This window comes from Carcharhinus amblyrhynchos, chromosome 6, assembly GCF_965287045.1.
Source record: "Carcharhinus amblyrhynchos chromosome 6, sCarAmb.v2.hapA, whole genome shotgun sequence".
In the NCBI taxonomy this organism is placed as follows: Eukaryota; Metazoa; Chordata; class Chondrichthyes; order Carcharhiniformes; family Carcharhinidae; genus Carcharhinus; species Carcharhinus amblyrhynchos.
The window spans coordinates 45,909,956-45,928,012 of NC_137329.1; the positions used below are offsets into that span (position 1 = coordinate 45,909,956).

An 18,057-nucleotide genomic window follows, 5' to 3' on the forward strand; every position below is an offset into this window, starting at 1 on the left:
TATGTAGGGATATGGGGGTAGAGCCTGGCTGGGATTGTGTTCAGTGCAGACTCGATGGGCCGAAGGGCCTCTTTCTGCACTGTAGGGTTCTATGTTTTATATATTTCACGGTCATCACTATATTCTTAATTCCAGTTATTTTTACTGAATTCAAATTCCACCATCTGCCGTAGCAGGATTCGAACATGGTTCCCAGAACATTATTTTAGGTGGACCTGTAATTCACAAGGACACTTAAAGGTGGGGATTATTTTTAAAAAGGGAGATGCTTTATGGTGACAGACGTTAAGCTTTGGAAGAAATAACAGAGGAAAAGGAACTTTTCACATTGCCTAATTGAACCAAGTAGCTGATAGGTCTTATGGACAAGATTAGTTCAGAAAAAACATTAGATAGATGAGAAATTAAAGAAAATTTGCAAGTCGGGGCTAAGAATGTGAGAGCTGTGATCAAAGTTTGACCTGATGAGCTAAAATAAGGAGAGAGATGGCAGAGGCAGCAGAACAGATGATCTCAATCTTAATGGTTAAAAAAACTAAGATCCTTGCACTTCCAATTTTCAGACGATTCTGTTCACAACTTACTTTGCCAGCTGTAACACGTGGTGGTGAAGGGCTGTTCTTTTTTGGTGGTGAGTCATCCTTTTCTAATACTTCAGAGTAATGACAGTCATTTGCTATTGCACGCTTGTAACTGCGCTTCCGTCTAAGAATAGCAACATAGGAAGTTAATGAAGCTGCAAAGGCAATAGCCAAATATCTTTTGTAGTTTTGCAAACAAGATAGCTAAAATAGTATCCTTTGAGCCATTTTACTGCTCAAGGGGTCTGTAAAAGCTTTTACTCAAATGTTCAAACTATTTAATGTATTTACATTTATAGAACCAGATTCTTTTCCTGAATATTCATCAGACGTACTACGCTTAAACCCATTCAAGTAACTTAAATTGAACCCAATTCAGGGCATATATGCAAGCTTGCTCAGAATCTATTCATAAATATGCTGCTAGCAAAAAAAGACAACTTATACTTCTCTTTCTTATTAGTGCAATAATTAATAGAATTGGAAAAATGCTCTAATTAACAAATTCACCCACCAGGAATGTTCTTTTTTAAGTTGTGCGATCATAAACCAAATGTCCCTGCATAAGAGATGGCCAATTAAGTATGTAATTGTGCAAGATAGTTTAAATGATCATTTGCTTAAACAAATCGCCAAAAAAAATTTGAGGGTATGTTGTCTACTAGTAATTTAGATTTCTGCACAGTACTTCAAAACAAAATTCCAGTTTGTAGTCCTCCCCATTTTCCCCATCTACTGGAAGTTCTGGGCACTATCAATTTTTCTAAACTTTCCCCTGCTTTCACTGTCACACCCATTGCCAAACACTTCACTGTTGTGTATTTGGAACTAACAACATTAGTAGTACAGCACTATATCATAAATAGTAGAGCACCATAAAATGTTGCATTTAATCTCAGGCCATCGAACAATGACAACAGCAGGTGCGAGTCTCAGCAGAAACTTACCCAGCACATTGGTCATCCGGAGAGATTGGTTTATCAGAATCACTGCTGTCTGTGAAATTATAAAAAACATACAAGTATTTAAATACCAATTAATAACAACCATTACACAGATCTTCCTTATGTTGCAGTATTCTATGAGTGGGGGCCAGTTAGCTTAGTTGGCCAGAGACACGTAAATCAGGTGAATGTTGTGGATGCTGTTTCCCCAAAGCTGTTAAGCATCTCAAGTTCCCTTTTTGGTTCTGTCAGGCAATATTAACAGTTCCCTTTCCACTGATACTTTTTTCCAGTGCTTGAAACCTGCCACCATAAACCCCCCTCCTTGTTAAAAATAACTGCTGTCATTGATCACCACTTTGACAACAATGACATCCACCAGGACACAGATGCGTGACACTTCTGTTTTGGTCCTTGCACCTGATTTAGCAATAAGGATTTAACCTTTAGGAATGTTGCCGAGTCATTGCCAGAGGATAAGAAATATTTTGGGAAAAGATGTTCCATTTTTCACTATCCTTTTCCAAGCTTTAATGCATTTTATAATTAGAAAATCAACAAGCACAATATCACAAGAGAATCATGCACTAAAATATTGAAGTAGGGCCTGTTAAAGTTTACTCATTGCACACCTTTTCCCAGAGTTCTTAAACTTCTACAAGCCTGCACATCATCTGCTGTCTCCTTCTCCAGATTGCCAGTGGCAATTTTCATGGCACTTCGTGTGCATCTACGTTCTTGTTTTTCAGGAACCTGTATACAATAAAACACTTAGTTCATACACATTTAATGAACAAGTTTGAAATGCAAAAGTCAACTTTTTTTTAAAAAATGCCAAATTATACTACACCTACCAGTGTAACTGGCTGCTTCTCTTCCTTTTGCTGCTCAGATTTAAGCAGAGTGCCCAAAACTTCACTGTAAAATGATAAGAAATTACTGTTTTGGTTTCCAAAGTAAAACACTTTAGAACTACGTGAGTCCTTATCTTCAGTGTCTAGAGCTTAGCTGTGGAAAAACAATATCAACTTTTCCATAAGCAGAAAAATATAAACAGGGCACACCACATACAAAAATACCCAGTGTAACTAGAGCAAATAATGGTGGCATTTTAAGCACAAACTATTATGATACTGTATGCATGCCAATGCAAACAATGACATCACAAGCATGTAAGGTTGGAGGATAAAAAGGTACAGCCTCCACGTTAGATGCTCACTATTGTTCATGATCCCTCATGATGTTCACTACTGTCTGTGATTCTTCCAGTGAGATTCTGTGTATATCTGGAATCAGGCAGATAATCAAGTCATCAAACTATGGCATTGTTATAACCCAGGCCTGCGTAGAGCTGTGTGTAGTTCTTGTTAGCAATAAACTTCATGTAAGTATATTCAACCAGAATACCATCATTCTCAGTGTCTTGCTTAGCATAGAGACAGATCCTTGAGGTCCACATCAAGACCTCCGAGATACATGGTGGCAGCAGACTGCATGAGACAGCTAAAGAGTTGATGATTTTTTTGGTACTAGCCTGCGCACAAAAAAAACCTACCGATTACATCCAAGATAAATTAGCCACTATTGCTAGTTTCCATTGCTAGCAGTCCTCAAAAGAAGGTAAAAAATGAAGCTGTACCTTTGCGTGCAAGGATGCTAACATATATATTTTTAAAGAAACTGACTAATGCCCCCATCATAGCTTATGTACATTTTCAAAAAGTCATTTGAGTCATGTAGAACTGGGTTGCTCACAGGTGGTGCACAAACACACTGAATAAAAATGCATTTTTGTAATAAACCAAATTTCAGCTTATTTATTTAGCAAATGTAAAGTCCCAAAGCCAAGCGGTTTCTTCCGGTCCTGTGTGCAAAGGTGGATAAGCCTCTACTAAATCTGTGGATTGGATAGTCCTCTATGATGTGGTGTCTAGTTTGCTCTCTCCCACAGGCACAGTGAGCAGATATTAATGTCCCATCCGTAGATGTTGGCCAAGCAAGGACTGTGTGTCTGAACCTGTTGAGGGTGGACCACTCTTTCCTTGAAAGGTTGCAGCCAGGCAGCCATTGGGTTGGATTTGAGACCAGATACTGTGTTGTCGTATCCAATGCTTCCCATTCATATGTCCAGGTGGAATTTGCATTGAAGTCATGCTTGGGAGGGTTTTTCCAGATCAGCCTTTTTGACAGGAGTTATACCTTGGGTGGGCTGAATAAACCAGGATGAAGTTATATGGAGGAATGATGTATGCCAGGACAGGGAGCGGTTTGGAATGATGTGTTCCAGTAATGATACACATGATAGCATTCGGCTGGATGTTGGGTTCGGAGGGTGGTGATAGCAGCATCCCACGTTGAGCCAGCTAGTTTGGCAATTTAAGTTGTTTCTAGACTTGACCTTGGCCAGAGCTGTATTAATCAAACTGACCAAGTTACTGCTCTTAAAGAAAATTTCAAACATTCTTAAATGCTGCTAGATTAGACAGACTCATGTCAGGTTGTTTGTTTTCCAAGGAGGCAATTCAGATACCAGAAGAGTTTAAAATTGATAAGGGTGAGATATTGGATAGGCTGTCTGTACTTACAGGCTGATAAAAGGCACCAGCCTCAGGCGAGTTGCACACAAGGATGTGGTGGAATGGAAAGTGTAAGTTACCATAATTTTTCAGCCTTAGACTCAGGGGTGATGCCAGAGGACTGGAAAATTTCAAACACTCCATCATTGTTCAAAAACAAAGCATGTGAAAGATAAGCCCAGCAATGATAACTCAATCAGCTTAACTTTGGACGAAACTAAATGGTGCATAGGCAAATATGGGTTAATTAAAGTCAGCAAGCATGGATTCCTCAGGGGAAAGTCACATGTAACTAACTTTAAGAAGTCTCACAACACCAGGTTAAAGTCCAACAGGTTTATTTGCAATCACAAGCTTTCAGAGTGATGCTGCTCCTTCATCAGTCCAACACCAGCATCTCGACATCATTAACATACGTGTCCTGGCAGTTGGAATATAAAGCTTGTGATTCCAAATAAACCTGTTGGACTTTAACTCAGAACTGAGAGTTTTTACTGTGCCTACCCCAGTCCAACATCTGCAACTCCACATCTTAACTAACTTTGGAAGAGGTAACAGAAAGGTTGATGAAAGTATTAATAAAGCAGCAGGACAGGGTTGGGGAGTGGGGAAGTACCTTGCCACATTGCTTATTAAGAACAATCATATACCATAGATGCTCCAGCGGCCTGTAACACCCTCTTTGCTCACAGACAAGACATGATTTGACTAGATACTGACCATCAACAAGCACTTGGAAGATCTGCATGAAAATTAGATACTTGGTTAAGGGCAATATCACATGAAATTGTGTCCAACTCAAGACACTGTATCCAAAAATGAGGAAGGATTCCTGCAACACACCCCTTTAGGTAGGATTAACAAGATGCACTTAGATATGACCCATTCAAAAACCAACTTTAAAGAGGAGTCCACACTGAACGTAGATAAATTTACATCCCAGTAAAAATTCTCTTACCATTCTCTCTCATCAATTTCTTCCACTTTGTCAGCAGAATTCAGATCTATAAAGGCCAGGCACATTAAAAAAAAACAATTTATTTGGTAAACACAAATGCAATAAAAAGCAATTTGAACAAATGGTATTCTCTCAAATCTGGATTCAAAATCAGTTGCAACATTTAGCTAGATTCCTAGCATAGTATACCATATTAGGACATTATAAAAACAGTAAAGGACACATAATAACAATTAATGGCCAATTGAAAAGAAAAATGGACACGCCCCAAACTAAACCATCTAACACACGAAGTATTCCTTCTCCAACTTGACCAAATATACCTTCTTTAGACCCTTAACAGTCCCCCAGAATCACAGAACATTATGCCATGCAGACACAAAACATCTGGGAACAGAGCTCATATTCAGAGAATTTGAAAGTAAATGATTAACAACAAAAAAAACCTTGCTTATAAATATTTGTGCCCGATGCAATGACCAATAACATACTGTGATACAGGACTAACAAGTACTAGAAATTCTTTAAATATAGTTGCTAATGTAGGTCAGTGAGGACAAGTGGAATGGTGCAAGATAAGAAATTTATAGAGAATTGAGGATTAACCAACAGAGCATTATGATAATGAGGTCTGGAGATGACAATGGCACGAATGAAGGTTTCAGGGGCAGATGCGCCAACAGTAAGATAGAGAAAGGTCAGATTACAGAGACACAGTCTTTCTGATGGAAACTTGAAGCGGTCAGAAACTCATGGTAATTAAGCTGTCATGAGGCAGTGGCTATGAATAAGGGTCATTCTGCTATCATTCTTCTAAACCCCCAATGGATACAGGTTCAACTCTATTCTTGGTAGAGTAACCATGTTTAGCATGTGTTTTTTTGTGGACCAATTAGAATAGCAAGTAAAAGGAAACCAGTGGAAGTCTACATTTGGATTTTCAAAATGCATTTAACAAAGTATCACAGGTTAAATTACAAGATTAAAGAAGTATGGTGACAGGTTATTTGATTGCAGTTTAAGATATTAAAATAGTTTAGGTGGTTAGAACCATTTCTGTGGTTGGGGAGTGTAGGACTAGTTGGAGACAGCCTCTAAATATTACAGTCATACATTCAAGGAGTGAAATTCAAATCACAGAATCATTATGGTACAAATGGCCCATTTGACTTAGTGTCTCACCAGTTCTCCAAAAGAGCATCAGGAAACATTTCTATATATAAAGGGTGGTAGAAGTTATGAACTCTCTTCCACAGACAGCGATTGCTGCAAGGTCAAATCTGAATTTTAAAATTAGATATTCACTCATGATGGGATCTGAATCCAGGTCCCCGGGGTATTACCCTCAGTGTCTGGATTATTAATCCAACCACACCACTACACAAATGCCTCCCCTTAATATAATTTTGTTATCCAAAAAGGTAGCAATCTTCACCTACATTCTGAATACATGGAATTAGGTTGCAGATCAGCCATGATCTCAATGATGAAACAGACTCAGGGGCCTAAATGACCTACTTATTGCAAGCAGGTTGGAGCACAAGGGATAAGGAAGATTTGCTGTGTAGTTACAGGACTTTGGCAATACTGTACACAATTTTAGTCTCCTTATCAAATAAAGGATATACTTGCTTTAGAGGTACAAAAGTTTACTGGACTGATTACAGATGGCAGGCCAGACTTGACAGAGAGATTGAGCGAAATCAGTTTATATTCCATGGAGTTTAGAAGAATGAGGGACAATGTGAAATTTTTTGAAATCCTCAAAATACAAAATGTTGAGATTGCTTGTTTTTCTGTCTGGAAAGTCTAGGAATCATAATCTCAGGATAAAGAATAAGAGGACTTTGTGAATCTCTAAAATTCTCTTTCCTACTATCTATTTTCCAGGAGTACATTTGACAGAATCAGTAGATTTTGGGAATCATACGAAAGGGTGGGAAAGTGGAGTTGATGTTGAAGATTAACCATGATGTTATTCAAAAGGCAGGGGAGAGTGGAAGAGCACAAAGTACACTCTGGCTCCATTTCTTATGTTCGTGGATGTATTGAATCAGCAACGAAAGAGATCAAGATGTAGGATAGGAGTGTGTCTTTAGCATGCCTCTCTGCAGGATAAAAATTCCATCACGTTGCTAGACATACAGGAGACAGAAGGGCACTATCCTCAAACTGACTATGCTCTCACTTTCAAGCAAGCCATTCTGTAAGATCATGAAGAATATGACTATCCTTTTTATCCCAGATGATCCAGGTCATTCTTGCACTTAGGGTTAAAAAGCAGAGAAAGGCTTGCACAATAAACAGCCAAATCAATACAAGCTGTACAAAGAGGCTTCTTTTTCTTGGCACAATGCAAATCCATTTGTGTGCATGGCTAAAATACATATTTCTACATCTGAAGTTCAGTGATATTGTGCTATATTATAGTTCAGAGGTAGAGCAGCGAAATACAAGGGGTAAATTGTAATTCATTTGTTTTAATGTTTTAGACAAATTATACTCACAGCTGGAGGCAGAGAGCTCCCGCACATTCTTCCTCTTGGCAACAGATTTACGCAATGATTTCCTCACGGTTTCTTGTACCACGGCAGTCCGTTGAACATTCAATGAATATTTATCTGCCAACCGAGTGCGGCTGGACCGGCGATTGACAGTGCTTCTCCGTCCTGATATTGTCTGGCTTTCATCTTCAGGGGTGTGGTTCTTGCTAGCAGTTGATGATCCCAGAATATTATTTAACCCCTGGCCAGCTAAACAATACTCACTGTCCACTCTATTTTCTTTAGCAGTTTCTGCCTCTGCTATTTTTACCTTGGTTGCTGCACGATTTGGACTCTTGGTGGTTACTGCAGTGGCACATGTCAACGTTTCCAAAACATATCCATTTATGGGAGCTGGTTTTGTCTCAAATTCCTTTTGAGCCAATTTCATACCTCCAGAAGTAGTAAGCAGAGTTTTGGTCAAGTTAGCTGCCTGACTGTTTTGGTACAACTCTACATTCTTACTGTCATCCAGTGACAGGACAACCAATGGCACTCGACCATTCACTGGGATAATAGGCGACTCTTGGATTTTTTCAGTTTCAGGATTACCACTCGCTATTGCACGTGCAGCTGCTCGTGTTACACGCACAGGAGGTGCCTGCTCACTTATTTTACCACAGCCACTATTATTTTCATCAACCATCCTACTTCGGCGTTTTGTCCGTTGAATTGAAGAACGTCTTAAATTCCTTCTGTTTCTAGAAATTCTGGAGAAATAAAATATCTCTGTACAAATTATTGATTCACTTTGAGGTACAGCTTTCAAATGAGTAGCAAAATTCCATTTTGTATTTTCTTTTAAGTTTTCTTTATAGTGTTAGGGACCTTCCTCCCTTCATTCCAAGACTTCTAGAGACATTGGCTCAGTTCCATGAGGTGTAATTACTCAATAGTTGTCCAGCATGATAGCACAAAAATGGTGCCAGCAACAATTTTACCATGGAGGGGAGCACATCCAAGCCATGTCTCGTTCTCACCAAAACATCCACAATTTCTATTCTAAAAACACTGGCTTACAGACTTTTAATAAATGCAAATTAGTTGAGTAGAACTCAAAAGAAAAAAGCTTCAGAAAGAGTGCAAGATTGTACCGGTGGTCAATTGCACCCAGAGCAAAATTATCTACTGTTATTTGCCAATTGATCCATCAAATGCAACATAAAAGTTAGTCAAAAATCCGTCTAATAACTCTTAACCAAGAGGAGCACTTTGCTGAACTAAGATCTCATCTCTCGTGTGTATCACAATTTAGCATATAAAGAAACAGGGCCTGCACTACCACCATACCCCCTCACCCCTCCTCAACCTCAATTTTGTACTAATATTTGCCACTTGATCTTTCAAAGTTAGGATAGATGGAACCTCTTTTTCTAGTAGCAGGTTTCTGTCTTTAAGACGTAATTAAATTTTACATTAACACCTGTAGGTTAAATAGAATAAGGGAAATGCAGCAACTCATTCATATCTACAAACCACAACCAGTTGAATTGGCAACTTCTGTACATACTTTATATTTCACTGCAGACTTAGGTTTTATGAAATTTTAATCAAAGCAATTCTAAACTATATCCAGCAGATTGCTCAGAGCCAGCATCAAATTACTTGCAAGTGGTTTACAGTCTGAAAAAAAACAGGAACACAAGTAGGCTATTTTGGTCTTCCAAGTCAAAATATTGAATAATCATTCAATATTATTAAGGCTGATCTTCTGGTTCAATATCAGTTTCCTAAAGGCCCTCAATTCCAAGACCAAATCTCTATCTCAGCCTTAAATGGAGCCAACAATCTCAGCCAACAATGGAGCATCCACAATCCTCCGAGTGAAGAAATTTCTCAGTCTCACACCAACTCTTTATCCTAGGATTGTTTCCCCACATTCTGGACTCTCAACCCCTCAGTGCCTATCTTGAAAAGCATCTTCAGAATCTTTATACTTCAATTCTTCCAAACACCATCGAGTATAGGCCCAGTCTATCACAGGTCAACCCTCTTATCCCGAATAATCGAGTAAATGTTTGCCTCTAAAACATGAATATCCTTCCATAGATATGGAGACCAAAATTGAATGTGGAATATACCAGCATCCTTCTGAACATCAACATTTAGAAGTTTCACATCTTCAAAAAAAAAAAGAGAATTCTGTTTTATATTCTTACTGAAGTGAATAACTGCCCTTCCCTCCACTATGTTGTCCACTCACTTAACCTATCCATGTCTCTTTACAGCTTTACATTCCCCCTCACAGATTATATTCATACCTAGCTTTTATCAGCAGCAAACCTGGATACATTATTCTACAAGTCATTAATCTAGATTGTCAGCAGACAAAAACTCAGCACTGATCCCAGCAGTACAACACTAGTTACAGCCTGCCAAATTTTGCAATGCGATTAAGTCATCACTGCCCTCTAAATTGGCTTGGCATGCAACTGTCAAAGTCAATTTGGGATGGGCAACATATTCTGGCCTGACCAATGTCCAAATTCCATGGGAAAAAGGGAAAAAAAATTCTCTGCTTCCTGTCCATTTGTTAATATATTACCACAACTCCATGAATACTCACTTACGTATTAACCTTTGGCTTAAAAATGGTCAAACACAGGGCAGCCAGCAGAAATATTTCACAGGTATCCTGAAAGCCTACTCAAAAGATTGGCTTTGACTTCAACAATTGGATAGTGTGTGCACTGGACTGCTCACAATAGCAAGCCCTGCTTCACCAAGATGTAGTCCCAAGATGCAAAAACAAGGAGGCAGCTTGCAACCCCTCATAAATCACAGACTGACTTACTGGCTGCTGACATTTAAAAATAAATCCAAAATCTATATTCAATCTTGTTTCTCATTTAGCCTTTTACTTTCCCTTGAATTTCTTGCAACCCCCACCCCATTTTCTTTCTCTCTCACTCCCTCTCTACTGTATGACTCTGTGCCAAGCATCCTCCTCCTCACTCTGAAGGACTGCCGTTGGATGGCATCTTATCAAATTACTTTTGGAAATCTAAGCATACTACTGCTTTGTCTTCATCAGTCCCTCTAATAATGTCCTCAAAAGCCCTAATTTGTCAAACACAATTTCCCCTCTGTAAAACCGTACTGACTCTGTCTGATCACAGTGGTGAAGATTTTCTCAGTAATAGATTCTAGCATTTCCTCAATGACTGATGTCAGGCTATCTAGCCTGTATTTCCTGGTTTTCTCTCTCCCTCTTTTTGATCAGCGGTGTTACATTTTCCAAATCTGTTGGGACTATTCTAGAATTTAGCAAATTCTGGAAAATTAAAACTAGTGTATCCACTAACAGTTTACCTTTGGAATAAAAAAGCTGAGATCATGTCAATCTAGAACTGAACTTGTTCAGATCATTAATGCCTTCAAACTGTGCCACATTTCACCGAATACCACTGATACCCTTACCTCTTATTGGAATCTTGGGCCACAGATGGACGTCTCCTACGCCGCTTTCTCTCAGAAGGTGTTTTGGGCATCAGCTCTGGCTCTGCATTAAAATCGCTGAAAAACATTTTCGATTTGTACTACAGTAAAACTCATCTATATCCAATGACTCTATTATACTTTTGGGTTTTAAGATAGATATTCCACTCAAGTTTACAATCCACTTTTGCAAGTGAATCTAACCCGACAATAGCAGAGTTCACCATCCCATTCAATACTATATCAAGGACAAATAGAGAACTGTAATGACTGCGATTGGACTTATTGAAATGGACTATGTGAATCTTATCAGCAGGAAGATTGTATATACTTTGCTCAAAACTCATAAGCTCCCTGTTGGTTCAGTTTCAAGAACAAGTAGATGAATGGCATCTGTAACAACAGCATATTTGACATTGTCATACATCCCAAAGGCACTTAAAAAGAATTTAATTAGTGTAGCAAATGAAAGCTCAATCAAGGATTCAGGTTTTATGGAACATTTTAAAAGAAGAAAAATAAGTTAATTAGCAGAGTGCTTAGGAAGGGAATTTCTGAGCTTGGGCCAAGGCAGCTGAAAGGACAGCTGCCAATCACAGAGCAATTAAAATCAAGGATGTCCAAGAGACTAGAATTGGAGAATCAGAGATTTATAAGTTTATAGGGCTGTAGCAGCTATACAAAAAGAACAATATCATGGATTCTCCCATCACTTTCATGCAAGAGTGTTCAGAAAAAAACTATCGCCTAGCTTAATGTAGTCTCATGCAGGATATCAGGCCCAGTCTCGATTACAAAAGTCAGAGTTTAAGGAATAGATAAAAGCATTGCCTCTTGTGCTGCAATCATTTGTCCCGAAAGTACTTGACTCTTACTCTCAAATGTGAAAAGCGCGAGATGATTTGGGACGACCCATGGTGCATGTATTCCTGTGGTCAGTTGGCTGTAGGTTGCTGTCTTCAGTATCTGGAAATGCTCCTCACAAACCATATGCTTTAATGAGCATACCCTCAATGTAGGTATGTAGCATTTTGCAAGAACCTCCGTGTTGGGATTTTGTCCTGCCACTGATACTGCAAACAGATCTCAGACAAGAAGATGACGTGTTTCCAGTTTCTATATAACTGGAGGTTGTCCCAGTAAAAGTGGTGGAAGAAACATTTCCAACCTTTAATCAGCATATGTGAGTGAATTGCCAAACGCCAAGCTTGCTTTTGGCAAGTGATGGTTGATTTAGTCATCTAGCATTGATATTGGAGAGGATATTCCAAGATAGCAAAATATCTGGACAAAATAGAAAGATAGATTGTTGATGGTGACTGTGAGGTATTGGACTATGTGGCCAGGGATAGGCGAGATAGACCTCTTTTTCCCTCCTCAGTCGTGCCAGACCAAGAAGAGGACAAAGCAACCGACAAGCAGCTGAAAGCCATCCAGAATATATAGTACAAGAACAAAGTCATCTGCAAACAAGAATTCACTCAATAACTGTTCAGTAATCTTTAAGCAGGTCTTAAGTTGAAGAGGTTGCCAAGTATCCAAATTTGAATATGCACTCCTGCATTAAGAGGGCATACTGAAGCATAGCTCTGAGCAGTATATGGCAAACAGCCTGAAATGGATTGCGGCAGGGACCAAAGACAATTGCTTCAGATTCCTCAATATTTACTTGGAGGACATTTCTCCTCAGCTAATATTGGATGTAGGACAAACAGTGAGATAAATCATAACAACTGAGGGGTGCAAGAGAAGTGCTAATATTGATGTCGTAGCTAGCCCCTAGCAGTGTGCATTGGAAGGGCCACGTGATCTGATCACCCAATAGGGAATGAGCAAAGAGATCCCAGAGCAGAGTGCAAGTCTTTGCAGCCAGATTGATCCCAGAGCCAAGGATGGGATCAATGGATTGTAGCACTCTATGTACAGTTGTAAATAGTGGCAAATCCATTGTTGTTTGTTAGCTAACTGGTGGTTGCTAATTATTGCATTTCTGCAGTGGAGCTGAGCGTTGTCTGCAGCCACATGGAATCTAATTTTTTTTTCTATTGTTGAGGTATGGCGCACAGCTGAGAAATAGGAGGCCAAACTCAAAGGGTTGCTTACTGCAAAACAGCTGACTTGTATCGAATTATAAACATTGCTATTCTTCATAGTAAGTTTCAACAATAATGGCACTCCTTCCAAACCTTTCTCAACATACACTTAACCTTGAAAATAAAAGGTGCACTTCTTGGAATCAAACTAGCCCAATTGCTCTATTGCAAGACTAAATGAAGTTACAGCTACAGACAGAAATAACAGATTTGATTTTTGATTCATGTGGTACAGAGGAATGTAGTCACATTTGGACAGAGGGGTGCTCAGATGGATTCTTGCATCAAACTGAGGGCAGTGGTTAAGCAATAGACAAATCTTAAGGAAGTTACGGCTGTTGGCAAATTGATGATTGTTGAGTGTTGTTGAGTGCAATGCTGCTGGTGAAATTTTGCCTGGCGTTTTTCTGCTTTTCTTTTTGTGTTTTGCACCTTAATTAAAGTGATGCCTTAATCAGGAGTTGACTTTAATAAACAAATCATTTAATGATGTATTCAACCAAATTTCAATTGAAAATTCAGCTTTCTTCTTAATGATGTAAAGTGATTTGTCATCACTCTTTCACCAATCTTAGCAAAACATTTTGAATAGCCTACTAGATAGGTCAGTGGTCAAAAGCAAGTTGTGAAGTTATACAAAATCTAAACTTCCAAAGTGCATATTCAAGAATCAGTTCTGCAGTGACTAAACTGACAGCATATCTGAACAAGAGGTAACATGGTAACAAGTAATATGGAATTTGCCATATCCCAAGACAATTTTTACCTGATAAACATCTTTTTTGCTTCCTCCTGGATTTCTTCTAGCCATACTGTATTTTCTTTAAAATCTTCAATAACATTATTGAGCTTTTCACCTAAATACTGCATCATGTTATCAGTGTCCACCATTATGAGTGCTGTTCGAGAAGCCATGTCGTCACTAAATGGCAAAAAAAGGTTAAAATTTAGCAGAGCAATCAAAACTAAATGATTTAAATTCAGTTAAATTTCCAGTTGGAAAATGTACCATGTAAAGCATGATCAACTTCTTGAGGAAAAGATAAACATCACATCATCCAATAACTATTAATCACGAACAATTCATCATCAGCACTTAACTAGCCAATCACAATCGGGGAACAGTTAAAGCACCATATACAGCATCAACCTTGGTTCAGTAGAGTTCTTGCCTGAGTCAATACGTCATGAACTCAAGGTCTATGAGACTCTGACATCACCTCAGCTGACATGTCAGCATAGTAATGAGTGGGTGCTACATTAACAGAGCTATGTCTTTCAAATTGTACATTAAACTGACCACTGTCCTCTCAGGTGACATAATAGATCCAAAGTCATATTCAAAAAAAGACAACAAACACTCCCAAAATAAAGATTCTGGAAAATACCCCATTGTTATAAAGAACCTTTATGCACACTCATTGACTGACACTTCTCCCTAATTACAAGTGACAGTACTCCCAAAATTGCAAAATATTTGCAATGTCTCAAGTTGTTGCATGGGAATGCACAATTCAAGTTTTTGCTTTTTTATAAGTTTGCTTTGCACATCAATTAAAGTAGTGCTATGGTGTGCTTTAAAAATTTTATTCACAGATGTGAACGCTGGTGGCCTTTATTATCCATTCTGAAATGCCTTTAAGAGGTTGACAGAGTCATCTTCTTGAACAACTGCAGTTTTTGGAGGCAGATACTCCTATAGAGCTGGTGTGTAAGGAGTTCCAGACCTAGCCACCATATATTTGTAAGTCAGGAAGGTGCACAATTTGCAGATGGTGTTCTATGCATCTGCTGCCCATAATCTTCTAGATGATATAGCTCAGGGCTCAAAGTCGTCTAGATCAGATGCTGCAGTGCATTCATTACACACAGTAATGGAGAGAGTACCAATCGAATGAACTGCTTTGTCCGAGCTGAGATTGAATTTAAGTGTTGGAGCGTCACTCATCCAGACAAGTGGAGAGTATTCCACCACGCCTCCAATTTGTGCTTTGTAATAGGTGAAAAAAGATTTTGGGAGTCAATTGGTGCAAAAGATCTAACCCTGACCTGTTCTTCTCCTCCTCCCACAACCTGTATTGCAGTGAGTGTGGGCAAGAGGATGAAGGACTGGTCACAGCATGGGAGGGCGTCATTCGGGTCAAACCAAGTAAACAAACTCAAGTTACATTAGGACAAAGAAAAAGGGGGCGGCTCCCCAAAAGGAGGGGGAACGGCCTGAACAGAAACAAAAAGTACAAAGGAAACTTAAGACACGTCAAATCAAAATGTGATTGTCGGGGTCTATAATGCACCTCTAGCCATTAAAGTTGGGGCAGTTAAAAGGAATGCAGTTATAGTAGTGGATCACATTGGTTAGGTTTATAGGCAAACTGCTCTGCAAGCAAGGACAAAAATCCCAAAGGATGTTGCCTGTCTGGTGCCAGGGTCAAGGACATTTCCTCAGGGTTGGAGAGGAACTTGGAATAGAAGGGGAAAGATCCAATTGTCATGGTCAATACCAGTACCAATAATGCAGGTAGGATTAAAAAACAAGTTCTGCTGAGCAGCTAAGAGCTAAATCAAATCTCCGGATTACTACTGGATCACAAGCAAATTGGCATTAGGTAAACAAGATTAGATAGTTGAATACATGGCTGAAAGACTGGCGTGGGAGAAATAGAATCCGATTCATGGGGCACCGGCACCAATACTGAGGAAAGCAGCTGTACAGTTGGGACAGCCTTCACATGCTGGGACCAGTGTGCTAGTAAATCATATTTTAAATTAGTGGGGAAGGAGGGTTCATGTGAGCAAAAATTGGAACATTAGAGCCAAGAGTTTAGGATAATGAGAACCAAAATGCGATGTGAAGGCTCAAACATAAACATCTGCAGGATTAAATGAGGTTACAATAGAGAAAAATAGTAAAAGGTCAGAATTTTAAAGGCTTTTTGTTGGAATACTTGCAGCCTTAAATGACAAGATGGATGAATTGACTATACCAATAAAAGTAAATGAGCATAATAGCCATTAAAAAACAGTTTTGCTATACACTTACAGAAGCTTTTACAGTCCATTATTATGTTAATTGCAAGTTTACTCAGACACTATTTTTCCCTTCTTTAATCATCACTATCTTTGCTAAATACTGAACTTTCTCCAATCCTCAGGTTTGCTACGTTCTCTAGCAACTGTATAGGATTCCTCTTTGAATCTAATGCTATTCTTAATGTCTTTTGTCAGCATGGTCAGGTTGTTTTTCTTGTGTTTTTGCACCAGAAAGGAATGTATAATTGTTGCAATGCAGACATTTATTCCTTAAATATTAACCATTGCCTATCCATTGTCATTCCTTTTAATCAAGTTCTCCAATCAATCTTAGCCAACTCGCATCTCATATCTTTGTTTAGATTTAGAATCATAATTTCAGATCAGTTTTTTCTAATATGAAGAGTCACTGTTCCCTAAAGGACCCCACCCAACATGATTATCAATAAAAAGCAAAATTTCACAGATGCTGGATATCCAAAATTTAAAAAACTCAGCAGATCTGGCAGCATCTGTGAAGAGGGAAACACAGTTAACGTTAATTCTAAATACTCTATCTACAGGACTGAAAAGGGATTGAAGTGTGTGATTAATTTTATATTGGGAGAGGGGTGGGTCAGCATAGAGAGATTATTAATTAATGCCTTCACAACGCATAACACCAAATCTAGGTTAGCACGTTCCCTAGTTGTTCCTCAACACACAGGTCTAAAAAAAAAATCTTGTACATACTCCAAAAAATCATCTGCCGCAGTAGTGTCGCTATTTTCATTTGCCCAATCTATATATAGATTAAAATCACACAAGATTACTGTATTACCCTTGTTATACGCATCTCAAATTTACTGTTTAGTACCATCCCATACCTGACCACTACCATTTGGAGACCAAAAGATGACTCCCACTAATGTCTTCTGCCCCTCGTTGCTTCTTAACTCTGCCCAGACTGATTTTAATCAAGATTTTTTTGAACCAATGTATTCTGTCCCCAGATGGAAATGCAGATCAATCATTTTTAAACATTTTCTTTGATCTGAAATGTATATGGATTCTTTAAAACCATTGCTTAAAAGTTGCTTTCAAGCTTTTTGATCTGGGTAAACTAGATAATCACCCAGTTTACTTCATAAATATCAAACTGCCTCCCAAAATATCCAGACAGCCTGTTTTCTCAAGAAATATTTCAGAAATACCACCATAATTTTACTTGTGAATATCTCTCATTTTCACCAAATAGGACTTTCCTTTTGATCTGAAACTCCCAAGTCTGTCTGATTAGCCATCCGTTGCCAAGATTTCTTTCATATATCCTGCATTTTAAAAATACAATTGACAAACTAAAAATAATCTCACATTGACATTTCTAATAACCAACCCAAGGGAAGTTGACTAAAGTGGTCCTTGTCTGCCACTTGTACGGCGTTATTACTCATCAGCTCAAGTCTGGATGTGCCTGCATGAAGCAAAGGCTGAACAGGAGGCTCGAATTCAAACTGTAAGGAATTGAACACTGTGCGATCGTCAAGGAGCATCCACACCCTCAGCAGCCTATGACAAAGCCTTGTTTCTGATTGGTAGTGATATCAATTGTTAAACCTGTGTGTTCAGTTAATGTGGTGAGGAACACAATTTTTTAAACATCAAAAATGCAGGAGTTGCATCTCCATGATACGCAAACAAGCAAAATAGTGAGGAGAATACGAAAAATCAGATGAGTGGAGAAAAAGACATGTTGAAAATGTACAATGTGAAGCTAACGTTTCCTGAAGTCACTGTGTCATGCTGCTGCTTAAGGCACAAATCGAATACTCTCAAACCAGGGGATTCAGAGAGGTACTCACCACCACCCCAGCCCCCGCATCGGGTATTTAAAGTCAACCCTATAGCAGTGTCG

At 38.8% G+C, this 18,057-nt stretch overlaps 1 protein-coding gene across 1 annotated transcript in view; it reads right to left on the reverse strand.

Moving 5' to 3' along the window:
• LOC145343875 (inner centromere protein-like) overlaps positions 1 to 14,048 on the reverse strand; it is a 37,045-nt gene extending 22,997 nt beyond the window's left edge. Inside the window, exons 1-8 of the mRNA XM_080190354.1 lie at positions 13,900 to 14,048; positions 11,023 to 11,118; positions 7,567 to 8,312; positions 5,060 to 5,105; positions 2,380 to 2,443; positions 2,158 to 2,278; positions 1,529 to 1,577; positions 585 to 705 (exon numbers count right to left, since the gene is read on the reverse strand). Coding sequence (XP_080046480.1) covers positions 585 to 705; positions 1,529 to 1,577; positions 2,158 to 2,278; positions 2,380 to 2,443; positions 5,060 to 5,105; positions 7,567 to 8,312; positions 11,023 to 11,118; positions 13,900 to 14,048 — 1,392 coding nt within the window. The remainder of the gene's footprint in view (positions 1 to 584; positions 706 to 1,528; positions 1,578 to 2,157; positions 2,279 to 2,379; positions 2,444 to 5,059; positions 5,106 to 7,566; positions 8,313 to 11,022; positions 11,119 to 13,899) is intronic.
• Positions 14,049 to 18,057: the final 4,009 nt, after the last annotated feature.